The 24,203-nt window shown below is 36.6% G+C and overlaps 2 protein-coding genes and 1 long non-coding RNA gene across 9 annotated transcripts; 2 read left to right on the top strand and 1 right to left on the bottom strand.

The window, feature by feature from the left end:
• Nucleotides 1-2,565: 2,565 nt before the first annotated feature.
• Nucleotides 2,566-14,768, top strand: mtmr7a (myotubularin related protein 7a). Its single transcript, XM_058398049.1, has 14 exons — nt 2,566-2,800; nt 3,116-3,238; nt 4,077-4,239; nt 7,201-7,358; nt 7,527-7,655; nt 8,687-8,821; nt 8,920-9,052; nt 11,563-11,672; nt 11,773-11,898; nt 12,373-12,422; nt 12,511-12,711; nt 12,848-12,982; nt 13,620-13,746; nt 13,858-14,768. Exons 1-14 carry the CDS (start codon nt 2,777-2,779, stop codon nt 14,137-14,139), a joined length of 1,896 nt encoding a protein of 631 aa, XP_058254032.1. The 5' UTR covers nt 2,566-2,776; the 3' UTR covers nt 14,140-14,768.
• A 604-nt stretch (nt 14,769-15,372) lies between these two features.
• Nucleotides 15,373-18,654, bottom strand: LOC131358030 (uncharacterized). Of its 2 annotated transcripts, XR_009205334.1 has the most exons (4): nt 18,515-18,653; nt 17,425-17,573; nt 17,211-17,330; nt 15,373-17,084 (listed from the first exon to the last, which is right to left on the bottom strand). It is a non-coding gene; the product is annotated as an uncharacterized LOC131358030 (long non-coding RNA). The 2 variants fall into 2 exon arrangements; XR_009205333.1 differs by lacking the exon at nt 17,425-17,573 and having other exon boundaries at nt 18,515-18,654.
• cnot7 (CCR4-NOT transcription complex, subunit 7) lies at nt 18,198-23,823 on the top strand. Of its 6 annotated transcripts, none has more exons than XM_058397511.1 (7): nt 18,198-18,371; nt 19,279-19,491; nt 19,568-19,761; nt 21,209-21,370; nt 21,548-21,692; nt 21,862-21,972; nt 22,650-23,823. In XM_058397511.1, exons 2-7 carry the CDS (start codon nt 19,375-19,377, stop codon nt 22,779-22,781), a joined length of 861 nt encoding a protein of 286 aa, XP_058253494.1. In that variant the 5' UTR covers nt 18,198-18,371; nt 19,279-19,374; the 3' UTR covers nt 22,782-23,823. The 6 variants fall into 6 exon arrangements, with proteins under 6 accessions (XP_058253494.1, XP_058253497.1, XP_058253496.1 ...); XM_058397512.1 differs by lacking the exon at nt 18,198-18,371 and adding an exon at nt 18,618-18,757; XM_058397514.1 differs by lacking the exon at nt 22,650-23,823 and having other exon boundaries at nt 21,548-21,780.
• The last annotated feature ends 380 nt before the right edge of the window (nt 23,824-24,203 follow it).

Below are 24,203 nucleotides of genomic sequence, written 5' to 3'. Positions count from 1 at the left end.
TGGGATTGGTCTGACAGCTACACTGCCCCAATAGAAGGAGGGGAGAGGAAGAGGGAGGGTTTAGCAATTTAGTGTGTGTAAAACATGTAGAGTGAGGCACATACTCAATAGACAGTGGTGTGTGTGTGTGTGTGTGTGTGTGTGTGTGAAAAAAAATGCACACAGGCCAAACATATCCAGCTGCCAGAGCACTTAATGCTCACTGATAAATGGTAAAACAACTGACATTGACAAACACTGGAACAGACACTTCTGTTTGCCCAACGCAGTGGGGACAGGTTGCTAAAAGCATGGCCGCTCATTGGACAGGGGTTACAGAGGAGCGATCACGGGTAAAAGGTATATGGAAAACTACTTCTTCAAGTCTGTGAGCACAAAAAGGGCAATACATTTATTTTAAAGTCAAATGTTAAATCCAAAACACACTACAAATCTCACAAAAGAAAATTCCAAGACCAGAAAACAAGAACAAGACCTAACAAGAACCCTAAATATTAATCATATACACAAGCTTATTTATTGGTTATGCTTATATAATAGTTGTTAATAAGAAAAAGAAATTCTTAATCCCAGGACTGCTTTCAGAAGGAAGCAGAAAGATATAGAACAACCTACAGAATAAAATATTACACTGACAGAACATAGTCGTAAAACAGTAAAGTTTTTAAAAAAGAATTAAAAAATAATACATTATTTTGACAAATGGCTTCTGTCCCACCAAAAATATTTCTCTAGATCCTATTGCAGCCTGGCTACTTTACTTTCAACTGGACTCTGATGTCGGCAACGTCCTAAGCTCCCAATTCTCCATCACTCTAAGCTCATTATGTGGTCTGAATGCCACAGTGAAAGCAAATGCCACCTCTAATAGATGGCTGAGTTGGAGCCACAGATGCAAACATTCATACACATGCTGCCCTGGGAGACAAATTCATTTAAAGGATTTAAAGCTTGTGTATCAGTTAAGGCAGTTAAGATAGAGCCTAGAATGATGTAATTATAGACACTGTGGGTATTATTTCAGGTATCCTCTTGTAGGTGAATATTTGATTCAGAATCTATCATTATTTAACAATTCTATAACACAAAATATTTTTTAAAAAACAGTAATAATAATAATAATAATAATAATAATAATAATAATAATACAGTGAATTCAATAATACTTTCACCAAAAATACTAAAAAACAGCACAGCATACAGAAAGGGCTTAATACAGTGTGTTCCAAAGTTTAAGTGCTAAAACACTAAGACACTCATGACCAATTAACAGACTTTGTGATACTACTGACCTAACTCAATGTCAGTTTAAATCACCCCAGAATTATATTACAATTTTTCCACTATACACAGAGGTCTCATGCTCTCATAAAAGCTGCTACATACTGAACAGTCCAGCCTTTAGGTGTAGAGTACAGTAAAGTGAGTATTGGATATTGTATTGCTCTATGTTACAAGTGTTGCCAATTCATTATCCCCACTACCAGTGTAATGATCAATCTAAAGCCACCAAGTACACTGGTCCTTTGCTCCAATAAAGTGTCTTAGCCACACAAGGCATCTAACACTGTTTGTTGATGGGATGCTTTAAACCACTTAACTGTGCCATCACCGGGAAATGTCCTGGTCAATTATTAGTGACAAGACTAAAGATGGTGAAAGCAGTAATTTTAAAAGATAGGCTGCCCATATGAGCCATAATAGCTGCAAACTAGAGAACGCTTGCATATATTATATTTAAAACAATAAGGCAATATTTCGACAATAAAATTAGGCTGTAACTTGAATGTAACTAATATAATATATCTGTAAACTAATTGTCTATCCCTTTATGACTACAATTGACCCATCTTATAATGGCTACATCCAGCATAGTATTGCACAAAATACAAATTGGCTGGGTCTGTTATCATGATAAGGAGTTCAGTGTAGTTCATTAACCTTTACACTCATCAGATCTGAATCCTATATAACATAATAGAATAATGTTCATAATAAAGTGGTAGTTAAATGTAGATTCCTAAATTACTGGTTTCCATCCCTGGCTTTGAATTACTATAACTATTTATTTATTGTCTTTCTGATCAGAGTCAAGGTGGAGTCTAAAAAAGGAACACTGGATGTGAGGCAGAAATACATCCTGGAAAAGATGCCAGTCCATTGCACACACAGACACTCGCATTCACACACTCCTATGTATGTATGTGAATATTAGGAAAGCTTGTTGCCCAAATGTTCGTGACAGATTTTTTTTAGATTTAGATGAGTAGAGTAATGATGAATGTTAACTTACTATTTTTCTCAAATGTAATTTTTTGTTCTATTTATTAATTAGTGTTACATTACAAATATTAATTTTATTTGTATATAAATTGTAAATATTATTTCTAATTATTTATTATTAAGAATAATTATGTATAATTTATTAAATAAATATTATTTATTACATTATTATTATTATTATTATTATTATTATCTATAGATCTACATCTATGTTTTCTTGTTGCAGCACATTTGGTACCGTTATAGGATAGATGAACTTGGTCGGCTTTAGGACCGCGCGGTGTTTCCACGGCTCTAACGGTGATTCAGCCTATTGACCAGGGCAGACTATGATCACATCATTCACTTCGACAATTTTTATTTTTACGTAATTTGTCTAAATCGTTCAAAATGTTGTGAGACAATATACCAGAAAAATCTTTATAGTATGATGCTTACAACTGCTACCGGAAGCTGCTGATAAATGTTGATTTGTGGTGTTTGCGAGTGAAAGATGGAGCACATCAGATTGCCGAAGGTAAACACAAAATAATAGTTCCTACTATTTTAATAATAACTGTTCTATTTTATTGGCAAGAACATGATTTAAATTCCCCATAGCTTTGATTTTATGTATTATGTAATTTTATAATGTTTGTTTAATGCATATATATTGAATAACTATGGAATAAATTGGTTTCAGTGCGTTCACCTTTCGTAGGCTAGTGCATAGACATTGGTTAAGCTAATGCTGATTAACATTATATTAATATCCAGATCTAATAATGACTTTTGCCAAATGTATAATTATATAAAGTATTTGTTATTGAATTTGTGCTGTGTCATATTTCAGGTTGAAAAAGTCCAGCTAGTGGACAGGGGCTTTTCTCATAGGGTACGAGTTGGAACATTGTATTTAACAGCCTTTCATACAGTGTTTGTGGATAATGAGGCTGAGGATCTCCCTGAACTATGGGTAAGTGACATTGTTTAATCTATCTATCTATCTATCTATCTATCTATCTATCTGTCTGTCTGTCTGTCTGTCTGTCTGTCTATCTATCTATCTGTCTATATGTATGTCTATCTATCTATCTGTCTGTCTATCTATCTGTCTCCCTGTCTATCTATCTATCTATCTATCTATCTATCTATCTATCTATCTATCTATCTATCTATCTATATGGACAGGGCCTTTGACCATTTGCCTATATATACATAGGCAATATATAAAGGCCCTGTCCACCTAAATAAATAAACATAATCATAAATCATTCACTCATTCACTCATTTTCCTACCTTTTCCTGATGGGATCATGGTGGTAACCCGCTGAGAGGGTCAGTCCAGCCTTCTCTATCCCCAGGCACAGATTCCAGCTGCTTCTGGGGAATTCAGATCATATTACTATCATCTCTCACTTGCAGAGAAATAACTATTTGCATGACTGAAATAATTATGTGAACATTTCCAAAGGATGATGGTTTGGTTATCATCCGTGACATTTCTCTTTGTGTGATATTGGTCTCCATCCAATCACTTCTCCATCAGTTGGTTTATTTCTTCTTCCTAAGGGATCAAATTAAATACTACTTAAATATAATCAAAAATAAATTAAGAAATTTGTCAAAAATAAATGAAGAAATAATCTGAACCTGGCATGAATGTCTGTCATAAAAAGAAGCATGAAGAATGATGTCAGGGACATGGAAATGTAAAAATGGTCTTATTGTTATAGTGCATTTTTGTTTACATATATGACAATCTGTGATGACCAAAGCTTCACAATTACATATGCTCTGGTTTTTAATCACAGGTGCTACATTGTCTGGTGTGTAACATTAAGAAACAAAGCATTACTACTTTAGGATACCCTCTGCTCATTCAGTGCAAGAACTTCCAGCTTATTCAGCTCATCATTCCACAAGAGAGTGACTGCAATGATGTTTTTATGTCACTCTTGCGTCTCTCCAGGGCAGGTAAACCGAAATTTTTCACAAACCTTAGACATGATCATGTGGTTGGTTTTTGGACTTCATTCCAACACATAGTTGATAGACAGGTATCTTATAAATTCACCGGAGCAAATGGGATAAAATGAATCCAGATATCAACAACAATTTTTATCAGCATTTCTAATCTGGTAGAATTACAGTTTTTCTCAGTTGCTTTGGAGCATTTCTCGAATCATCCTTAATATTTGCAAACCAGTAAGTGGGTAAGTACAAAACAATTTGTACAAACAGCACAACACATTGGATTTCTTGCAAAAGCATGTACTTTACTCAAAATCCTTAAGTATTCTCTCAAAAGTAAGTTTTTGTGTCAATGAAAATGTCATCGCCATCAGAATGACAAGTCCTTTTGTCATTGTTTATATACGGTATAGTCAAAATGTTTAGTCATGTTGTCAGAATGACAGTGCATGGTTTCAGGATTTCCTGATATAAACTATGGTTTGGATTACAGTGAGTGACAATGCAAAAGGCTGAATTTCTTCTGTATGGGATCTATGAATTTCAACTGCACAAATTTATACATTACTGTTTGTGGGATATTGATTGTAAGAGACCGAACAGGATTCACAGTTTTATTGTACTTTACTAGTGGACTGAAAAAAAGAATTACAATATAACATCATATAATGTCCTTGTGATAGAAAAGGAAAGGACACAAAAGCACAATGGGGAAAAATTTAAAATTACAAAAGGTAAACATAGGAAACACCTCTTAGGCAAAACTGTGCATGCCGTTGTCTGTCTATACCCCCTGATGTCCCAGTCTGTCAGGCCACAGATTTTCATCCACATCACAACAGATATCATCCCTTGCAATACAGCGTGGAAAAAATCTTCTGGAATATCTAATCCAGCCTCTGCAGGCTTCCACTCTGATATCCTCACACGCTGCATCCATGGCAGCCAGAAGGGTCATCTGAGTATGTGGCTGGCAATCATAAACCTTCCATCTCCATGCTGAATAAAACCCCTCAACTGGGTTAAGGAATGGGGAATAGGGTGGGAGGAATTGCATCAACATTCTGTTATGGGTCAAAAACCATTGTCTGATGATGTTTGAGTGATGAAAACTCACATTATCCCAAAGTATCACATATTTTGGCAAATCATCTTGAAATGGACCCCTCTCATCATCAGGGATGAGAGCCCTATAGAGGGTCTCTAGGAAGGTGAGGAGATGCTGTGTGTTGTATGGGCCTATAAGGGGAATATGAGTTAGCACACCCTGCTCTGAAATAGCAGCACACATAGTGATATTTCCTCCCCGCTGGCCTGGCAAGTCAGCAGTAGCTCTGTGGCCGATGACATTTCGACCACGTCTTCTGCTTCTGTTCAGACTGAAGCCTGCCTCATCCACGTATATGAAGCTGTAAGGTGGTTCACTTGACTCCAATTCCATTATATGCTACAACCCAGAAGATACCCAATTAGTTATACATTTTCATTTCATTTCACAAGATACAGTTATATCAAATGTACACACATACTGCGTGTTATTTTCCTAAAGCTATAGCAAATGTATATAGGTCACACATACTGTAATATATATAAGTCAATATAAGAAGTTTATGTAAATTAGTTACTGTATGCACATACAGTAGATGTTTACCTGTACATACTGGTACCATAGCTCCTTCACTCTGTCCCCATTCCTTTCAAATGGTACACGGTACAGCTGTTTCATGGTCATGTGGTGTCTTTTCAATACCCTGTCAATAGTTGAGATGCTAACAGACTGGATGTTTCTAAATACATTGTTGTCTTCTACAATGGCCCTCTGTATTTCCCTTAGCCTAATGGCATTGTTTGCTCTGACCATGGTGCATATAGCCTCCTCCTGCTGAGGTGTGAAAAGGGGTCCTCTGCCACCCCTACGAGGTAATCTTTCAGTCCTGTGTGGAAAAAATACACTAATACAATTCAGATATACTTACACATGTTTGTGTGTTACAGAATGTATATACACTATAACAGCACAGTTCACACTGGTGGATTACATACCTGTTCTCTCGACGAAATGCTTGAATAATTGAAGAAACAGTTGATCTCCCAATATTTGGCTGTACCCTCCGACCCGCCTCAGCCACTGTGAGGCCATGATTGACAACATGGTCCACAATAGTGGCTCTAATGTCATCAGAAATGTGTCTATGTCTCTGGCCTCTTCTTCCTCTTCCTCTATTTTGCCTCCTTACCCTTCCAGCATGCATCCTTATTCTTATTCTTGGCTTTTGACCACGTTCATTTCCTGGTTGTTCATCCATTTTCAACAATTGTAAATCTGTGTTTTGCTCTTTATATAGGCATGCCAATTATAGGTTCACGAGATTCACCTCGAGAGATTGACCTATTTTAGAGAACTAGTTGATCACTGGTTCTTCACGCCCCTTCATTAGTGACATTCAAATCTCGTCTGCACAATTCGTCAATTCAAGACACATTTACAAAAAACGGGGGGTTTTTTTATTTCTTTTTTTTGAGATTTTGACAACTGGTTTATCTATTTTGCAATGAACTGATGCTGAAATGTTTTGGGGGTTAAGATTATTTAGATGAAACTAGTATAATATATTTTGATCAACATGACATAAACAAGTGATAATGTAGGAAACAGCAGACAATTGTACACAATCAATTATATGAATGTGCAAAAGCATTTGCAATTTGATCAAAGCAATGAGAAATGTTCATATGATGTGCACAAGTGACTAAATGATGTGGCGGTTGAACAGGTAGTTTTGAGAATTTCATTTCTGATCTGAGAAATGCTCCAAAGCAACTGAGAAAAACTGTAATAATAAATTGCAGTGCTTGAAGAGACATGGGTTCACTATTTGATATGGCTTTTTTTGTTTTTCATTGCTTTGATACAGTTTTACTGTCTTGTTACCTTTTGTCATTTGGCATTTTTGTATCTTCCAGAGCGATATGAGGAGCTTTATTGTTTTTCTTTCAAGCCTAATACCAGCAAGGATGAAAGGGACAAAAATTGGGACTTTATTACCTTGAAGGCTGAATACAGTCGAATGGGAGTTCCGAATAAACTATGGCATGCCACCTCTATCAACCAAGAATACAGGGTCAGTGTGTGGTCAGTGTATATCTTGACTTACATTCTGACGGTTGCCTCCATGTCAAACACAGTATGCAAGACAGCTTGTGGTGACATTTAATCAATGTGTGAGAAGTGCATATGATATCTATATGCTTGTCAATGAAGCCTTTCACTGTGAATCCATCTTCTCCAGGTATGTGACACTTACCCGGCTGATTTGTTTGTGCCTAAATCAGCCACACTTCCAGTCATCATAGGTAGCTCCAAATTTCGCAGCAGGGGCCGCTTTCCTACATTGTCATACTACTGCGAAGGAACGCAAGTGAGTTTTCAAAACAGTCTTTAAATCCTTACAGTGAACAGTAGCTTTTTAGGGATTTCCTTTTAATGGCGGATTGGAGAGTCTGATCCTTTGTTCCTTCGAAAAGACTTATGGCCTGCATGTTATTGGTCATCTGTGTATCAGATAGTAGTTCAAATAAAAAACCTTTGTAACCTTAGACACCAATAGACTGGACTTCTTTACATTTTTGGTCTCTTTGCATATTTTTTTTCCCTCTTCTACACTGGGAATTAGCTATATTTTGTCATTGCTGAATTTACTCAATCTGTCGTTAATATTAAATCGTATTATTTACCCAGAAGAATCCAAAATGAAATTTTCAGTATTCATTTTTTTGGTAGGCGCTTAAAAGCAAGCTTAGTCCTTTTTTTTTTTATCTGTATGGGTTTGCTTAATCAGTTCAGGCCAGTTGTTTTTATTGAGGTCAAGTATTCTCTGAAGACTCATATTTGCTTTTGGTTGTGTTAGTTCAAAGAGCAGTTAAGAATATGTGACCTCTACATGCAAACCAGGGTGATGTGACAGAAATGGCTCCATCATAGTATCAGTTCTTTTCATGTCTGTGTCCCCAGTGTGGTCAGGGTCTAAAAAAAATCATTTGAGCATAACTTTAGATTTTTATAAAGGGAAACGAAGGTCAACTTCTCATGGAATAGAGTCCACTTCATGGAGAGAACAGTCAGGGTCTCTGTGGATGATTTATTATCTGTGACTGAATGCATGAACAAGTCTAATGATTTTAAAAAAAGAAAAAGAAAAACAGCGCATCAGTTGTGCCCCAAAGACATATGTTTTCATTTCTTTTTATTCCATCGTATGGAAACAAAGTAAAAATACATCAAATGGGAAAATAATGGGGTAAAGTAATTAATACCTTAACTAAAATAACCAACTGTACACCACACTGTTTATTGTTTTAGTCTCATTTGATTATCCAGTGTAGCTTTTTCTCATAATGTGGTTTATGCAATCAAGTCTTCATTTTTCCACAACTATGTTTTCCATGCCAGGCAGCCATATGTCGCAGCAGTCAGCCTCTGTCGGGCTTCAGTGCCCGCTGTTTAGAAGATGAACAGATGCTAGAGGCCATCATGAAGTCCAACCCCAGCAGCCAGTTCATGTACGTTGTGGACACCAGACCCAAGGTGAGCTCTAATCTCTGTCAGAATGACAGACATTTAACTTATTTAATAACCTGTGCATATGATTTTAGAGAATAAAGTAACCCCTCTTTTGTTTTCAGCTAAATGCAATGGCAAACCGGGCTACAGGAAAGGGCTATGAAAATGAGGATAACTACACCAATATAAAGTTTCAGTTCCTCGGTATTGAAAATATCCATGTGATGAGGAACAGTCAGCAGAAACTGATTGAAGGTACAGATGCTGTTGCTTATGCATTCTTCATTTAACCTGTAACCGTTACTTAAGTACACTTTACAGGTATTTACTAAATGAATCAGAACAGTATAATAACTTTGTGGGGCTTTTTTTATATTTGATACAAAATTTGATATTTGTGTATCAAATGCCATATGATGTTCCTGTGGTCCTGTATATGTAACTGATAACTGATATCACACCACCTTGAGGCAGTGTGTGTCATTTGCTTAGCTACATTACATAACTGATGTCTCGTATTAGAAGTGGTAATGTACGATGATGCCTAGAAGAGTCCAGAAAGTGTAAAAATCTCTACTTTAATAAGATGATATTATTACACTGTTGCAACAATAATAGAAAGCATAATACAATGTTCAATAATTATATTATGATATGAACATTTACTATTGGCGTATGGCAGTACAGTGATGCAGCAGGAAGCACTGACATAAAAAAATCACCCCTGGGTCCTTCCGGAGTTTCACATGCTCTCAATTTGTTTGCGTGGGTTTCCTCTGGGTAGCTGAACTTACTCAAAATAAACATTAAAGTGTATTTTTTTACCCCAGAAGAATCCAAAAAGACGTTTTCAATGTTCATTTGTTTGATAGGTGCTTAAAAGCAAGCTTAGTCATTTTTTCCTTGTTTGGGTTTGCTTAATCAGTTCAGGCCATTTGTTTTATTGAGGTCAAGTATACTCCAAAGACTCAGATTTATTGTCGGGTGCATTAGTTCAAAGAGGAATTGAAATCTCTGTCTTCACAAGCTGACTTTTTTTTACAGTGTTGGAAAAATAGGAATTTGGAAAGCATGATAAATGTTCCACAATCCACAAAATAATATTGGTGCATGGTGTCAGCGGTGCAGCAGGAAAACCTACACAGAAAACCAACCCTGGGTCTGTAAAGACTTTCACATACTCTCAATGTATTCGTGTGGGTTTCCTCCCGAGTTCTTCAGTTTCCACCCATGGAAGGAGTGTATGAATGCATATATGCACAAGATGCATAACATATCTTACAAAGACCTGGCAACCCATAAACCCAGGGTGAATTCTCCTGCCTTGTGCCACCACCATGATCCACCATGACCTTGGTGGTTCTTAAAGATGAATAAATGAACTAATATTTTCACATGCATGTTTATAAGAGCTATGAGAGCTAACTTAAACTGTTATGTTTAAACAATAGAAATAATGGAGGGAAGCTGTTACATACATCTGCTATACATGTCCTTTGATTATCCTTACACTGCATGTAGTGAGACAGAAACACGAGCACACTGGACCATCAAGACTAGACTGTAGACTGTAGCGGGGGTTTCATGGTAATGCGAGAGTCAATTTTTTTTTTATTTAAAGAATGCATGAATCCATCTGGCTTTCATTGCTCGACTATTTTTATTTATTTTTAAGTTGATGATCAGGGACCCTTTACCCCTATTTGAGGAGCGTGAGAATGATTTGATTTACTCTTGTAAAAATAATAGTAGTCTTAGCTTTGATTTTATCCTAAGAAACATTAGGGGGCCCGGAGACTGTATAGCAGAGAGTAGCTTTCCAACTGAGACAGCATGGCAGTTTTAGGTCTGATTACATTAAAGCCAGTTGGAGCCTTTCACTCTCTAATTCTTCCCAGAATGACAATTTTCCAAGAACTCAGGTTAGAACTGCATTTAAGACCTGACTGAACCTGTTCACTTGTGAATCTGAGGTTAAAGCACTCTCATTTCCAGAAAAGACATTAGCTTTCCGGGGAATTTTTTGTGCTTGTTTTAGATGAAGGTATTATATGAATTTTGACCAAATCTTTGAGCAATAATGAAACCAGGTTATTGTACGTTCTCCCAGATGAGAGGTTTATCAGTATAATCTTTTAATTAAAGCACATATAAACACACGCTTTTAGAGTGTTATACAGTTACACATGTCCATGCCTTTGCATATTGTGTTGTGTTCATGTTCATTTTAAGTTAATGATGTTTTCAACACAGGGAGATGTTTTATTTATTGCATGTCCTTTGAGGCTACATGGTGCCTTATGTTGCCTCACACCTCCAGGGTTTGTGCATACAATGCCCTCCTTTGCCCTGTGTGTACAGAGTGTGCATTCCCCTCTTTTGGGAGGTTCCTCCAGCTAATCCCAAATTCCCCAGTCCAAACACAAGCATTGGAGGCTGATTGGCATCTATAAATTGTCTGTAGTGTGAGTGTATGTACATGATAGTGGATGGATGCACTGTTATATTTCTTCTAAATATATTTAGTAACAAATGTGGCAACACATGATATTATAAGTGGGTTTTTTAATATCTAAACTAACCAAATTTTAATTTTATTTTGTCTAAATAAAATATTTTTCTTATGACATATAACGATGGACATTGCTGGTTTTCATCTTCAAGAGACTATAAACAGCTGCTATTCAATTTCCTATACTGTACATTGCTGGGTTATATTTATTTATCCCATGGGTCATTTTTCTTAATAATATCTCATTCCACAGTGTCTGATCTTTGTTCCTCATCCATGGGGGAATTCCTTTCGGGCCTAGAAAATTCTGAATGGCTAAAACACATCAGATCAATCCTGGTAGCTGGAATCTTTGTTGCCAAGGTAAAACACAAGACTGACTTTGAACAAAACTCCAGTACTCCAGAATCTCCAGTGTTGATTGATAGAGTGTGTGTGTGTGTGTGTGTGTGTGTGTGTGTAGGCTGTGGCAGAGGAAGGCATCAGCGTCTTGATCCACTGCTCTGATGGTTGGGATCGGACAGCTCAAGTGTGCTCCGTAGCCAGTGTGCTTCTTGACCCTTATTATAGGACTCTTAAGGGATTTATGGTAAGCAATAATGTTATTATTTTTCTGATAGGTTTTAGAATTTCTACCTGGCTGTATATCATTGATCATAGTTAATGAGGATGATATTACTCTACTTTGTCTGCAATTCTAAAAAGTTTGTTTTTTAGGCAAATTTAAGCCTTGTGGGTATTTTTATAGGATTTACTGTGTCTGAGTCAGGTTGAGACTCTTTAACTCTTCTGGAGATCAGTCAGCGAAGTGCATGGCCAGTTTCATAGACTTTTCTGAGAAAAGTTCATTGGGGTGAACGAGATGAACATGCCCTCCAGGATGGATTAGATCTGTTTCTGGATCACATTTCTAAAGAAAATGTAATTTCCTGTTGTACACAATAGAATAAGTAGGTCACTAATATATACTGGATTAAGTCAGAATAAATGAAACATTTTGCAAGTTCCACCGAGTTTACTGTAAATGATATCTTTATGTTTTATAACTGCGTGTTGTGTGCAGGTGCTGATGGAAAAAGACTGGGTTTCATTTGGACACAAGTTTTCTCATAGGTAAAAACTACAGTAAATATTTTAGGTTTAAATGTATTTCAGTTTTCTAAAAGAGGCCCGCTGTCTATTTCAATTCTTCTGTATTTAGGTACAGCCACCTAACCGGAGATCCCAAAGAAGTGTCACCTGTCATTGACCAGTTTTTAGAGTGTGTGTGGCAGCTTATGGAGCAGTTTCCATGTGCCTTCGAATACAATGAGAGATTGCTTATCAGCATCCACAATCACATTAATTCCTGTCACTATGGCAACTTCATTTGCAACAGTGAAAAAGAGAGAAAACATCTGGGGTAATTTATTTTTTTTATTTTTTTTTATCAAATTAATACACATGCTGTCTTGTGCATGATAATCATATTTATAGTGTTGACATAAAATGTGTGTTTATTGTTATTAAAAAAGTAACCAGTTTCTTTTTGTATAAAGCATTAGAGAGAAGACTCACTCCATCTGGCCTCATATGTGGAAGAATAAACTGGACTATGTGAACCCTCTGTTCAGACTAGACCACAGTCAGACCCAAGGAGTTCTACATCCCAATACTTCCCCCTACTGTTTCAAGTGTGTTACAACACATTTTTAGAGAGAGAGAGAGAGAGAGAGAGAGAGAGAGAGAGAAACGTAAACTAAAAATAATTCATTTTGAAAATAATTCATTAAGAATGAAAATAAGAATAAATATATTTATAAAAGAATATGTGGTGTGGTGGAGGTGTAAACATTGTAGATATAAGCAGAAGAAATAAAGTGTATATACATTTAACTGAATATATTTAATGGAGCTTTTGTGTGACACTGTCTGATATTAGTTAATTTTTATACCTGCAAAAAAAACCCACATTGCTACATAAATAACCCTACAAATGCTTTCAAGAATTTTCAGAAGATTTATATGTAGCAAGTATTTGACTCTTTGGCTACTGTAATCTATTATTCTAGTAATAATGAATAATTAGAAATGATCATAAACAATATGTAGTTATCATATTAGGGTGCAGTTCAGTACACTAACAATCTTCCTTTCCACATATAAACAACACATAAGATGCTATAGATGCTGATTTTAGATTATAGTTCTAGAGACCTGCATTCTGTTTTCCTTCAGACAGCATTAAGGTGTTTGTTTCTGAGTAAGAATACAACACACTGCATTTAAGCATTGTTTCAATGATACTGTCGTGTGTGTTTTGTGTTTTAGGTTTTGGAGGAGTTTGTACAATCAGTTTGACCGACGATTGCACCCACGTCAGTCTGCGCTTGAGTGCCTAGTGGCTGTGAAAGAGGAAACTCAGCGGCTAGAAGAAGTTCTGGCCATTTGTGAGCAGGTAGGCTCTCAGACCCACTAAGAAAATTTACAAGCCATGGCTGTTATGATATATTCATACAAATGTGTTTTTAATGTGCATAGTAAATCTTTAAATAATTCTGTGTTGTAGAAACTGGCTGTACTGGCAAAAGAGCCACTGATAGGCCTCTGTGTGAAAAAGCATGTGCCAATGTACATAAACCTAGCCAACATACCTCAGGATGACAATGGAGGATTTTTTGGCAATGGTCCTAAAGTTCTCAGTCTGCTTGGAGAGGCACCGAAAAGCTCAGACCTGGAGTCAGGACAGGCTCACTTCAAGTGTCATTCCTCAAGCAATGGCAACGCATTTTCAAATAAAGATGGAGTCAAGGATCTTAACTCGGACAAAACTGCCTTCAATGCTGCCTAAAAGTGGGGCAAATGACAAATAAAAAGCCATATAACAAGATTTTATCTAACTATACAAAGAGTGTGAGAATTTTCATGTATGCATTTGACTTGTTAACTCAGTACTCCTTAAGTCTTTGTGCCTGTATTTCTGCCAGGGTTAATATTTATTACGTGTTGATTTTACATTTGCATGGAGTTGTTTGTGTTTCACATTTGCACAGTGAAAATACCTCGTAATGCTAGTATATTTATTTATACTAAGTCAAACATATGAGACAGAGAAAACAAACAGCCAACATATTTAGATCCACTAGGTTATCTCTAACCTATATAATAAATAACACTCTTTTGTTCAGAATGTAGGTCAGTATGTTTACAAAATGGGTCAAATACACTAATATTTCTGGGGGGAAAAGAAAAACACTGGACCAAAGCAAGTATGACAACTTGTAAAGCATGTGTTCTCAATGTGTGTTTTAATAACTATATAATTAGCCCTAAAAATGACTTTATTTATAATGGTGAATGATTGAATGTGAGGATATGATAAACGTCTAATATTAGGTTATATGTTAATAAAAAAAAGTTCTTTCTCAATGTAAGAGCTTATACTTTACTATTGCAATGTTCCACAAATATTAATAAACAATGTTAATTATACACTATTGCATCATTACATTCTGTTTTATTCTAATCTTGAAAATTGCTTATAGCCTTGATATACATTCATGGGGAAAATACTTAGATTTTTTTTCCTTTTTATTATAAAGATCAAATTTACTGAAAAAAGGGAACAAAGGGAACCCATTCTTCATCTGGGTGACACTGGATAGTAAATAATTTGTGTACTATATAGTCAAGGACAATTGTTTAACTAGGAGCTGTTTTATGTATATTTATATAAATATAAATATATATATATATATATATATATATATATATATATATATATATATATATATATATATATATATATATACACATATATATATATATATATATATATATATATATATATATATATGTGTATATATATATATATATATATATATATATATATATATTTATATATATATCAATATATATATATATATATATATATATATATATATATATATATATATATATATTTATTTTATTTTATTTATTTATTTATGATTATTATTTTATTAACAGCAGTATACAAACTGGAATAACAACATGATAACACGTATCAATTCAACACCCCCCACCCCCTCCCCCTGCGGTCTCTTTAAAATGGGGTAGCTAATGGATAGAAAGATAGTTTTGTGCAATATACTTGGAGATCTCAGCAGCTACAGCTCCCTCCACAATTATTGGCACCCCTGGTTAAGATGTGTTCTTAGGCTTCTAATAAATTCATTTTTAAAAAACAAAAACAAAAAAACAATATAGAACCACAATGCAAAAAAAAGAGAAAAATCCATCCTTTAATTGAAATACAATTATTCATGTTTTGGGTCACTATCCTGCTGAAAGACCCATCTTCAGCTTTCTGACAGAGGCCATCAGGTTTTGATTTCCTGGTATTTCAAAGAGTTCATGATGCCATGCACTCTCACAAGGTTCCCAGGGCCTTTGGAAGAGAAACAGGCCCACAGCATCACAGATCCTCCACCATACTTCACAGTGGGCATGAGGTGCTTTTCCACATATTCATCTTTTGTTTTACTCCAGACCCACTTAGTGTTTGTTGCCAAAAAGCTCTATCTTTGTCTCATCTGACCAAAACACACGGTCCCTGTTGAAGTCCCAGTACTGCTTAGCAAACTCCAGACGTTTACGTTTGTGATTGTAGGTGAGAAAAGGCTTTTTCCTTGCATGCCTCCCAAACAGCTTGTTGGCATGTAGATAGCATCTGATGGTTGTTATGGAGACTTTGTGACCCCAAGATGCCATTCTTTGATGCAGTTCTCTAACAGTGAGCTTTGGAGATTTTTTTACTTTTCGTACCATCCTCCTCACCGTGCGTGGTGGCAAGATAAACTTGGGTCCTCGTCCAGCCTTGTTTGTCACTGTTCCAGTTGTTTTAAACTTCTTAATTATTCCTCTGAGTGTAGATACGGGCAGGTTTAGGTGAGTGGCTATTTTCCTGTAGCCATTGCCTGACTTATGAAGGTCGACACACATCTGCCTTACTTGAATGGGGTGTTCTCTTGTCTTTCCCATGTTGAATAGTGGATAAGAGAAATAGGCCTCTGTATCACATCATATTTATACCCTAGGGAAACAGGAAGTCATGAATTATTAATTAAAAGTTTCTGGATACTCTGATCAACTTTAAAAACTACAATAAAAATTACAAAAATGCTTCAATTACATTTATTTTATAGGAATTGTTAGGGGTGCCAATAATTGTGGAACAGGTAATTAAATAAAAAATTATTTTTTAGTCATGGATTTTTTTGTATTTTTTTAAATTCACTTGAGTTAAAGGTTAGCGTTTTCTACAATTTTCAGTATGAGATTATGCTTTTGCAATAAAAAATGGATTATTATTATTATTATTATTATTATTAGAAGCCTAAGAACACATCTTAACCAGGGGTGCCAACAATTGTGGAGGGCACTGTATAGTCCAGATCTTTAATGTACATATTTGTGCCAAGTTCACCCGAGCTGTGGATATTTCCAGTATTATAATGTCCTGAAGTTGTACCAACCCTGAATGTATTATAGTTTTAACATAAATTAATTCTGTTGAAGTAATCAAATGTTCAAAGATGAAAACTTGAGCAGGGAATAGCTTGATACTATCCACAGTAATCCCATGTATTTCTAGGCTGTCCAAGTGGGGCCATCCTCAGCAGCAATGTGCAGCCTCCAAATGATGCACAGGGTGACAGTGCAAATGCAGTTACAATAGTGTTTAACAGGACAAACAATTTCAATGGTCTCAGACATGAGGCCAGTAATGACCAGGTTTCTCCGTTCCTTAAGCTCCTAAAAACAAAACAGCAAACGTGACTATTTTTAGTGGCATTCAATATCACATCAAAGAGAAGAAGTTTGAGAATGCATTGCAGCTGTATGATGCAGTTCCAAGTTACATCAGACACTAGTACTTACCAAAGTGTACCAAGGAAAGACAACAGGTGATCCAGCGACAAGGTCATGGGCACCAAATGCACAATGAGGTGTGTGGGGAGCGAAGGCTAGCCTAGCTGGTCCCATCCCACAGAAAAGCTACTGTAACACAAATAGAAAAGTTAATTCTTATGACTGAAAGGTGTCAGAACACATAGTGAATTGCAGCTGTCTACAGTGCTGCATAGCTACATACCAGTCAGAGAGCCCATGCTGACCCCTGTCCACCACCAAAAGCATGTAAATAGCCTGGTATGAATAATCATGTTTTGTTTTACATCATGTGGATGGCCAGGTGTGTGTGTGTGCATTGCTTTCCTCTGGAAAAAATGGCATCCTCTCACACTGTAAAAATTATTCAGAAATGGTTTTAGGAACATGACAAAGATTTAAAAGTGTTGACAAGTCAGATCCACAGAGGCCCTGCCTCACACATTGCAGGACTTAAAGGATGTACTGCTAATACCAACTGCCAGATACCACAGCGCACCTTCAGAGGTCTTATGGAGTCTATGCCTTGATGTGTCAGAGCTGGTTTGGTGGCACAAAATGGACCTACACAATATAAGGCAGGTAGATTTAACATTAAATCTGATCAGTGTACATTACAGTACACTGAAATTCTCTTTTCTTCACATTTGCCAGCATGTTATGAAGCTAAGATCAGAGTGCAGGTTTCAGCCATGATACAGCACTCCTGGAGCAGAAGGGATTATGGGCCTTGCAGTGATGGGGACTGAACCCCTGAGCTGATGAGCCACCACTGCTCTGGACTAGCGTGTCTATGAATACAGTTTAATCCAAAAAATCCACTATACGGAGGAGCTATCTATAAATAAGTTAAATGCGAGTTACTTTACAAATCCCTACAACATGAATGTGAATTTATGAGAAGGCGCGAGAATCTTCTCTCTTTTTAAGTTTCCAAAGTTCTCGTAACGTGGTGACGTCAGTGATCACAACGCACGGCGTCACCGCGTAGGGCTGTAATGGAGTTTGAGAGGTGGCGGCTGGTTGTTTATGTCGGTGTTAGACAAATAAAACTATATAAAAGTTAAACGTTAAGACCCCACTCCTTTGTAAACAAAGAGAACAACGTGTTACTGAATCAGTACATTTTAGATGTACCTTAACTGAGCAGAGGTAAGTCGTGAGAATAAGTGAACTTGTCCAAACTTGCAGAGCAAACTTATGTGGCTAAGTAGCTAGCAGTGTAGTTAGCATTGGCTAGCATACACACCTCGCTAGCTGTTGGCTAACACCAAACACGACAATTCCTGACTCACGTTTTGGGCTTCCAGCTTGTCAAAGTCCACACAGATACGAAGCTGTGTTTTCGGTTTGTTTTTGGAATTAAGAGCTGTATGTAGTTGGAGATGCATGCTCCAGGTCGGGTCGTTGTTGTGTGATTTTCCCATGTTTTCCATGGACGAGAGCTAGCTCGTTCAGCTACGTTGCTAAGCCTGCGGTTATTCCTAGTGTAAGTGAATACACGAGGAACTGACAGACTACTTGTTCGGTAGCGTCAGGTGAGTTTGGCGTTGTGTATAACGTTATAAAATACATAAAATAGGCTAGACAACTGAGTTCAGATGAATTAGATATAGTATGGAGTTCCCTCTAGTTTTTCCTACTAGTTGTCCTTAAATACAGTTTCTTTTGAGTATTATGGATATGGCCAGTTCGCCTCTTTCAGAAGCTCCTTACAGTAAAATAACACACATTTCCTCTATTGACGAGCGTGTTCTCATATAAACGTGATCAATGATTACAAATTTGTTGAATAAACTTGCTGTGCAGACAGCAGAGTAAATCACTTATCAGCAATTGTCCATTCAAGAAATGAACAGTGTACTGTACATCAGTATGTTTGTGTACAGTGACTGTGGCAGCATGTTAAATCTTAATGGTATCACATTTATTTCTTGAGTGTTGGTAAGACAGCCGCACATTTTTCAGTGACACAAGGTTGTGATGTACTGATTCAGCTGAAAGACATGTTGATATTTACTTTTCTACCAGGTCTAATAACTTGTTTTTTTCCCCCCAGGTCAGAACGGAGAATAGGATTTAACTTTATGAAATTGTTCCCAAGGGAGTTTTGTTTTCTTTTTTTTTTTGATGCCTTCCATCTGAAAGTGGCACTATGCCCGCAGCCACTGTGGATCATAGCCAAAAAATATGTGAGGTTTGGGCTAGTAACCTGGACGAAGAGCTGAAAAGGATTCGCCAGGTGATCCGAAAATACAACTACATTGCAATGGTAAGCCGGTTTAAATGTAGCTTCGTGTATTTCGGATTTCTGTCAGATCTGTTTGCAATCTTCATTTTGTTTACAGGACACAGAGTTTCCAGGTGTAGTCGCTAGACCAATTGGAGAGTTCAGAAGTAATGCAGACTACCAGTATCAGCTGTTGCGGTGTAATGTTGATTTGTTGAAGATCATCCAGCTTGGCCTTACCTTCATGAATGAACAGGGTGAATATCCACCAGGAACTTCAACATGGCAGTTTAACTTCAGATTTAACCTCACGTAAGGACAGTTTTGTTGTATCTTTTTTTATTTTATATATAGCTCTAAAATGCTAGATTCGAAATGCAGATTTTCAGCTTTAATTTAAGGTTATTTACATCCAAATTGAGTGAACGTGTAGGATTTACAGCACTTTTTATTTGTGGTGCCCCCCTTTTTAGGGACCAAAAGTAATTGACAAACATGACCGTAATTTAATTGTCAATTTTAATATTTGGTTACACCTCCTTTGCAGTCAATGACTTCCTGATGTCTGGAACCCACAGACACCACCAGATGCTGGGTTTCTTCCCTGGTAATGCTCTGCCAGGCCTTTACTTCAGCCGCCTTCAATTCTTGCTTGTTCTTGGGGCATTTTGCCTTCAGCAGTTGAAATACATACACACTACCTTGCCTTTGATTGCTTCGGCTCATTGTCTATCTGCGGTGTGAAGTGCCGTCTAATGAGTCCTGAATATTTCAGAATTCATCTTGCTTTCATCAACAGTAACATTTTGTCAACAATTGTGGTAGTATGCTTTGGTTCAGGAGCAATTCCTCCCTTCTCTATACTTCTTTTTTTTCTCATCATTGAGGTGCAAGTTAAAGTTTCTCTCATCTGTTCATAGGATGTTGTTCCAGAAGTATTCAGGCTTTTTTTGTGTAACTTTTAGCAGACTCTAATCTGGTCTTCCTCTTTTTGTTAAATATTTACTCTGGCGAAGTCTTCTCTTGAATGTTGATGAATATGCCTACAACATGCCTGGATGATCTTCATGCAATCAGTTCTTAGGGAGGGTTTTTTTTTTTTTTTTAATCACAGAAAAAATGTTCTATTATCCAACCCAGTTGTTTTCCATGGTCTTTCAGGCTTTATGGTGTTCCTGGGCTTACCAGTGCATTTTTTTTTTTCTTTTAATGATCATACCAAATCATTGATTTGGCCACATGTAATATTGATTTTTTTCAGTCTAATGATGGAGCATTTCACTGACATCAGAGCTGTCTCAGCACTTTGGACTTTATATTGAGAGTTAACAGAAACAGAGTTCAGATCTAAATACCATAGTTAAAATGAAGTCTAGAGCTTTATCTACTTCATTAAATTAATAAGGGAATAATACAGATCTGGTTGTTTTGGAAGCAAGAAAAATGGACAAACGTAAGGACCTGATTGTCCTTGCTTGCCAAGTCTGATCCCACAGGAGAGCTACTGTAGCACAAATTGCTGAAAAAGTTAGTACAGGTTATGATAGAAAAGATGTCTAATGGCAGTGACCTCTGCTTGATCTGCTGCTACAGGCCTTCAGAGGTCTTGTAGTGTGAATGCCTCTAGAGATTAGAGCTGTTAGGCAGGTGGTTATTCTGATTGCTTGTGCCAAGTATGCAGTTGAAAATATTAAGATTCTTGTGTGTTAATTTTGTGGTAAATATGATGATAATGCCTTGTGTCTGAAAACAATTTCAGGGAAGATATGTATGCACAAGATTCAATTGAGCTACTGACTACATCAGGTATCCAGTTCAAAAAGCATGAAGAAGAAGGCATTGAGACACTGTATTTTGCAGAGCTCCTCATGACTTCAGGTGTGGTGCTTTGTGAAGGTGTCAAGTGGTTGTCATTTCATAGGTAATTTAACTGTACATTTTGCTACATTTACAGTTATTTTGAAAATACAGCAATTCAATGCATGCTTCTTTTGTTTTGTTTTTTTTTTTTTTTTTTAGACCTGTGAGATGCTAATACCTTTCTACTATACCTGATTATTCATGTATTATTAATTGTGTGTGTGTATTTTCTGTTTAGTGGCTATGACTTTGGATACTTGATCAAAATCTTGTCCAATTCCAAGCTGCCGGAGGAAGAAGTTGACTTCTTTGAGATTCTTCGTTTATTTTTCCCTATTATCTATGATGTGAAATACCTCATGAAGAGCTGTAAAAACCTGAAGGCATGCACACTTTTTGTATTTGAAATGTGCAGATATATTTTAGGAATCTACTGTTGCCAAAAGACAACTTAATGGAGTTGTACAAGAAGTTAGGTATTGCCAAGCTTTATAGACCTAATTCTAAATCACATGAAAGCAGTGTATTAAGTAATGGTTGTATGATGTTTAGGGTGGCCTGCAGGAAGTGGCTGAGCAGCTGGAACTGGAGAGGATTGGGCCTCAGCATCAGGCAGGCTCAGACTCCCTCCTCACAGGAATGGCGTTCTTTAAGATGAGAGAGGTGGGTCAGGAACTGTTCGGATTCAGCCTGCATGCAAGAATACTTCCTAACTTGTATTTTGTTTAATAAGTAACAGAGGAAATGGAGATGTAAAGGTTGATATATTGGTAGAAATGAGACAAGTGGAAATTTGCACACTGTTACGACAAAGCATGTAATTTCACTATCATCACTGGACACAAAACTCACGAGTACTGTGCTTCAGTAGAGCAAATGTTAGATATTTGTTAATGATGTTAAAGCAATCATTTTCTTCAAGCAGAATCAGAAATCTGGGTTTTTCAAGACATTCTTTAGACAATTCATTCTTAAAACAACTTTTCTTTAGACAATTCAGATGAAAGTGCATTACATTTTACTCTTGGACATAATATTTCCACTAAAATTCTATTATCTACTGATACTCGTTTCCCTTCTTAGGTAGGTGTCTGATAATATATAGGAGCATTCCAGTAATCATTAAGGATTTGCTTGTTTGCATGTCATTCAGAAAGTGCTGCTGTAGTTTGGTTTTCAATATGTGAAAACACTTGCTTTAAACCTTTTTGGTTTAAAATGTTTCTACCATTGCTAAATTAAGTTATAAAGCCAATGCTAATGTATTGTGTTTGCCAAAGCAGGTCTAATTTCTCATATAATGCAATCTTAGTGGCCAACAGTGTTTCCTCTTATTACAGATGTTTTTTGAGGATCATATTGATGACGCTAAATACTGTGGTCATTTGTACGGATTGGGCTCCGGTTCATCCTACGTCCAGAATGGCACCGGCAACGCCTATGAAGAGGAGGCCAACAAGCAGCAGTCATGACACAACAAGAGCCAGCTCACTATAAAGAACTTCACCTGCAGGGCTTAAAACATGGGTTTTTTAGTTTTTCATGAGACGTTGAATAGGAATTTGCACTTTAAAGCTCTAATGAGACTCTTGGTTTTAGATGAAAAGCTAAAAAACTTCCTCCACTTTGTTGCCTTCTCTACGTTAACCTTTTCTCACAAAACATTACTCTTTTATCATAAGAGACAAGGAAAAAAATATGGGTGTTTTATTTTTCCCCTGCAAAGCTCAGCCTTAAGCTATATTTTATGTTTTTTTTATCATTAATTTATTGCATTCGTTCACATGCTTTGTTGAGTAGCGCACAGACTATTACAACAAAAACAGTATGCCAGTTACCTACATGTACAGTTGTTCCCTGATCCAAGGAGTACCTGTTGATATCTCACATCCTGCAATAGCTTGAGACAGATGGAGCGAGAGACAGTCACACACCGGAAGATCCTGGCACTTAATGGCACGAGTGAAGCCTTGCACTGATTTTACTTTTTTTGTTGGGCTAACACAGGTTTTACCACAAAATAGGAGAGTGATGCATAACTGCCACTATTTAATTGAACTGAGGTCACCTCTTCTGCATTAAGACTGTCTTCATTTCATTTTAAAAAGTGACTTAAAGGGTTTTGTAGTATTTTAGTAGAAAATCAAAGCCTTTTATTCATTGTGCTTCTTAAAAAAATCTTAACCAACTCAAGTACTCTGTCAGTGGAATTAGATTTACTTGTAGCACTGGTTTTTCATTCATGCGTGTTTTGTGCTGTTTGGGTTTTGTTTTGTGTTTACGACTCTGTTGTAGATCAGCTGCATGTACTGATAGCGTTTGAATAAATGCTGTGTTCGAGTCATGGTCTGAGCTTTTACAGAGGTGTGAACTGCATGGACACTGCTTTTCTTCTGTTGAATGTCACCTGGCTAATTTTCTTCACTTGTGTAGAATGTCCATGTTAAGAATATGCAATAACAAAGGTGACTGTTTTTAGAGCTTTTGTAAATAAAGGCCTCAGATTTTCTATCATCTGCAAAATTGGGAGCCACTTTTAGGTGTATTGTTTTGCATTCACACGTGCATGCAAATTAATCTTCCGTTCAATCACAGTACATCAGAAATTGCTCGTAGCCTTGAGGATTTTAACAAATCACTGTGTTTGACAGTTTTCTTTGGTCTGTCATCATTACCTATGCAAGTATATTAATATGAGTCGTATTAATATAATCTGCAGGTAACAACATGTACAGTACAAAAACACTGGCTTTATATATGTATTTTAAAAGCAAATCGTTAGTAAATGAGTCTGTCAAACCAAAAATCATGTAGCTTATGTTGAACATAATCAGTACAGCTTAGTAAATGGTTTCGGGAAACAGAAACAAAGAAACAGAAGCTAAACTATGCCG

This window comes from Hemibagrus wyckioides, linkage group LG08, assembly GCF_019097595.1.
Source record: "Hemibagrus wyckioides isolate EC202008001 linkage group LG08, SWU_Hwy_1.0, whole genome shotgun sequence".
Lineage (NCBI taxonomy): Eukaryota > Metazoa > Chordata > Actinopteri > Siluriformes > Bagridae > Hemibagrus > Hemibagrus wyckioides.
This window is presented reverse-complemented; position numbering and strand designations above follow the sequence as displayed.

Coding starts and splice junctions, on each gene's coding strand:
- mtmr7a (XM_058398049.1), top strand. CDS start 2,777: ATGGAGCACATCAGATTGCCGAAG. Junction 7,656..8,686: donor ACTACTGCGAAGGAACGCAA/GTGAGTTTTCAA, acceptor TTTCCATGCCAG/GCAGCCATATGTCGCAGCAG. Junction 12,712..12,847: donor AAAGAGAGAAAACATCTGGG/GTAATTTATTTT, acceptor TTTTGTATAAAG/CATTAGAGAGAAGACTCACT.
- cnot7 (XM_058397511.1), top strand. CDS start 19,375: ATGCCCGCAGCCACTGTGGATCATAGCCAAAAAATATGTGAGGTTTGG. Junction 21,371..21,547: donor AAGTGGTTGTCATTTCATAG/GTAATTTAACTG, acceptor TTTTCTGTTTAG/TGGCTATGACTTTGGATACT. Junction 21,973..22,649: donor CGTTCTTTAAGATGAGAGAG/GTGGGTCAGGAA, acceptor CTCTTATTACAG/ATGTTTTTTGAGGATCATAT.